This window comes from Sturnus vulgaris, chromosome Z (assembly GCF_052056855.1).
Source record: "Sturnus vulgaris isolate bStuVul1 chromosome Z, bStuVul1.hap1, whole genome shotgun sequence".
Taxonomy (NCBI): domain Eukaryota; kingdom Metazoa; phylum Chordata; class Aves; order Passeriformes; family Sturnidae; genus Sturnus; species Sturnus vulgaris.
In genome coordinates this window covers 7,631,002-7,634,127 of record NC_142283.1, presented here as the reverse complement: position 1 = coordinate 7,634,127, position 3,126 = coordinate 7,631,002, and the positions used below count along the sequence as shown (strand labels likewise).

The 3,126-nt window shown below is 47.2% G+C and overlaps 1 protein-coding gene across 1 annotated transcript; it reads right to left on the bottom strand.

Annotated features, from left to right (window-relative positions):
* Positions 1 to 1,259: 1,259 nt before the first annotated feature.
* LOC148219645 (uncharacterized) lies at positions 1,260 to 2,704 on the bottom strand. Its single transcript, XM_088156449.1, has one exon. It carries the CDS (start codon positions 2,487 to 2,489, stop codon positions 1,260 to 1,262), a length of 1,230 nt encoding a protein of 409 aa, XP_088012575.1. The 5' UTR covers positions 2,490 to 2,704.
* Positions 2,705 to 3,126: the final 422 nt, after the last annotated feature.

The window sequence follows — 3,126 nt, the reverse complement described above, 5'->3', positions numbered from 1 at the left end:
TGGCTTAAAGAAGAGCAAGGCAGTGTGCAAATTCAAGTGGTTTCATTTTCGGTTTGACTTTTTTCTGTGATAAGTCTGAAAATCAAGCTCAACTTTTTGGAATCACTCAGAATCCAAGATCTCTGACTTCGTTTTGGTAGTAGCTGCATGACCCCCTCAGACCCTGTTTGCTTGAACTGAGTAAGTAAAGATGTGAGCTCTTTCAGCCCTTCTTTATAGACAGAAAAAAAATCCCCAGACTCAAACCTAATTCAACCTGTGTTGAATTCTCTGAAAAATCTGACTTATTGAAGGAAGTAACACTTTGTGATACTTGTGGTATTAGAATGTGCAAATTTTATAATTCATTCAGACACTTGTTAATCCAGACCAATAATGCTATTATTAATGTTTTAACACTGTTGATAGAAATAAAATTACTTGAAATTTTGGCTTCAATCTTCAATGATATTTTGAATATGAGAATATTTATTTGAGGATCAGAATGCATTTGTACAGTTCTATTATGTTTGGGGTTTTTTTTCAACACACAGATCATTTCTTTTCTCTAGCTGAAGCATTAAAATAAACCATCTGCTTTTAAAATGCAGCTCAAATGTAACTGCTTCTACTATTTTGTTTAAATTTTTTGTGTGTGATCTGAGCACATTCAGTTGTAATTTGCTTTATAGCATTCTTTGTAATTGTGAGACTGAAGAAAAGACCAGAAGAATTTTTCCCAGCCATAGAACAGTATATAGAATAGTAGAGTATATATAGCATATAGTATATAGCATATAGCATATACTGTATATATAGTATATAATATATACTATATGCTGTATACTAGATACTAGATGATACTAGACACTAGATACAATATACTATATAGTACAGTATTAGACTCTGTGTCAGTACTCATATTTAGCTTTATATATAACTTTATTAAATCTATGCTTTGTAATACATTTTACCAAGCAGGCGTTCAGTTCAATTACAGCAATTTCTTTTCAGCAAGTTAGGCGAAGAAAGCATTCACTTAGGAAGGCAAGTTTTCCACATACTTCTTGTCCACCTTCCAACTGCGTGAGCTCGTTGCAGTTCAATGATTACAGTGTAATATAACAAAACTATCAGCTCCTGTATAAGAGTATAAATGGCTAATTTATTATAGTTAATGCCTTCATTCCAGCATCACTGGAACTCCAGCATCACTTCATACCAGCTGTATCTGGGACTACATTTTCAAATGTGCTCACATTTCAGCGTGTCAGGTTCTCTCAGTTACTGAGGGACCTCGGACCCCCGGAATGAGAGGACTGCCCCAACAGGGACTTCACCAGGCACTGTATGGAAGCAAGACCTGGGAAGTTGAAGTTGTTTCCCAAAGTTGCCGAGGGCTTGCTTGGCCCAGGGTTCATCACTGCCTCTGACGAGAGCCCCTCAGGGCTGCAGGGTTGCTCAGGTTCCTGTCTTGGCCTCTTGCTGGGTGGGGGAGAATCCTGGGGGCTGGAGGCTCTCCTCTTTTGGGCACGCCTAGGCTCTCTGTGAGACTGATCCCAGCCCTGTACCTGGCTGCAGATGCTGTCCTGGGCAGATGGACCTGCCACCACTGCCTGCTCTGGCTCCTCCCGGGGCTGGTCCCACTCTGCAGGAATGGGCACAGGTGGGTGGTGCCTGGGACCCCCCTGGAGCGCAGCCTCTGATGGTCCTGCTTCCTCCTCCATCTTTAATCCTGCAGGGACGTTGGCAGAAATCTTCTCCTGGGAGCTGCTGGACACAGAGCTGGAGCTGGCGCTGGCCACAGGGCTGTCGGTGTCCTCTCTGCCAATGCGGAAAAGCAGCAGCCTCTGGGCCTCCTCGCTGCCCTGGGCCACAATGACAGGGATGAGGCCATGCACCAGTGGTGCTGTGTGTTCCCCAAGGCAGTTCTGCAGTGTCTGGACCAAGGTCTCCACATTCAGACCATGGAGGCAGAGACCATGCAAGATGCTGCTCTGTGCAAATTGTACCAGCCACCACTGGTCATGGAATATTGCTTCCAGCCTCTGGCACAGCCAGGGCCGCACAGGATCCAGGAGGTGCTGGTGTTGTTGGAACAGCCTTGCCCACACCTCGGGCAGCAGGCCAGCCACAGGCTCTTGTCCTGCAGCCCCCTGCTCAGATGGGGACAGTGTTCCCTGTGGAGAAGGTGCAGGGGACACCAGAGAACCATGAGGGCTGTTTTCTTCCAGGATGGGAGCTGCCCCTGTGTGACTGCTGGTCTCTGGTGACTCTTCAGGGGAGATGACAGCAAACAGCAGATAGTCCTGTTCACCCCGCTCAGAAAACCTGACAGTCTCTATTGGTGTCCTGCAGAGTGGGCATGACGGATTTGTCTGTGTCCACCGTAGGATGCAGCCCAGGCAGAACTGGTGTTGACAGGGCAGATTAGAAGCTACGTCCTTTGGAGTGTCCTGGCAGATGAGGCAGTTGCTGTAATTTTCTCTGGCCATTTTTGTGCTTGGCATTTTGGGGAGAGCTGAGGGTCAGGAGTTGCTCCCCTTCATTGACATCACACTCTGCAGGAGAAGCTATAATCACTGACTATCCCAGGGAGGGGAGGAAGGAATGGCCAGGCCCCTGAAGAAGAGCACTCTCCCACCTCCATAAGTCCCATCGCCCACCCCACTGCCACTCTGCAGGGACGTTTTCCTGCACAGCTCACCCTCAGTGCTGTACCAGTGCCTGGCTGCCCCAACCAGGCAGGGAAACAGGGAAACAGGAGTGATGGCTCTAGGATGGGCACTGAGAGCTGTTGATGGCAGCCCCCAACACACCACCAAGTGCTGAGAAAAGCCTGGTTTGAGTCCGCAGACACCAGAGTCTTCCTCAGCAGGAGTCAAAGCTTGGGCCAGATTGGCTCAGTTACTGCTGGTGCCCAAATAAAATCAGCAATGGATGTTTTGTCACAATTTACCACTTGAGATGTCACCCTCCAGAGCCTGGTGATGTCACAATGGGATGTTCCCCACTACAGGTGCACAGTGTCAGGAAAGAAAATAGTTTATTGTTTTGAACTTCTAGATTTTTGTGTTGCATTCCCTTGGTCACTTGTGTCATGCATCCACGGCTGTGTGTCTTGCTCCTGCTCATGACACGTTGCCA

What these genes read in the sequence shown, in the direction of transcription:
- LOC148219645 (XM_088156449.1), bottom strand. Translation starts at nt 2,489, where the DNA reads ATGCCAAGCACAAAAATGGCCAGAGAAAATTACAGCAACTGCCTCATC.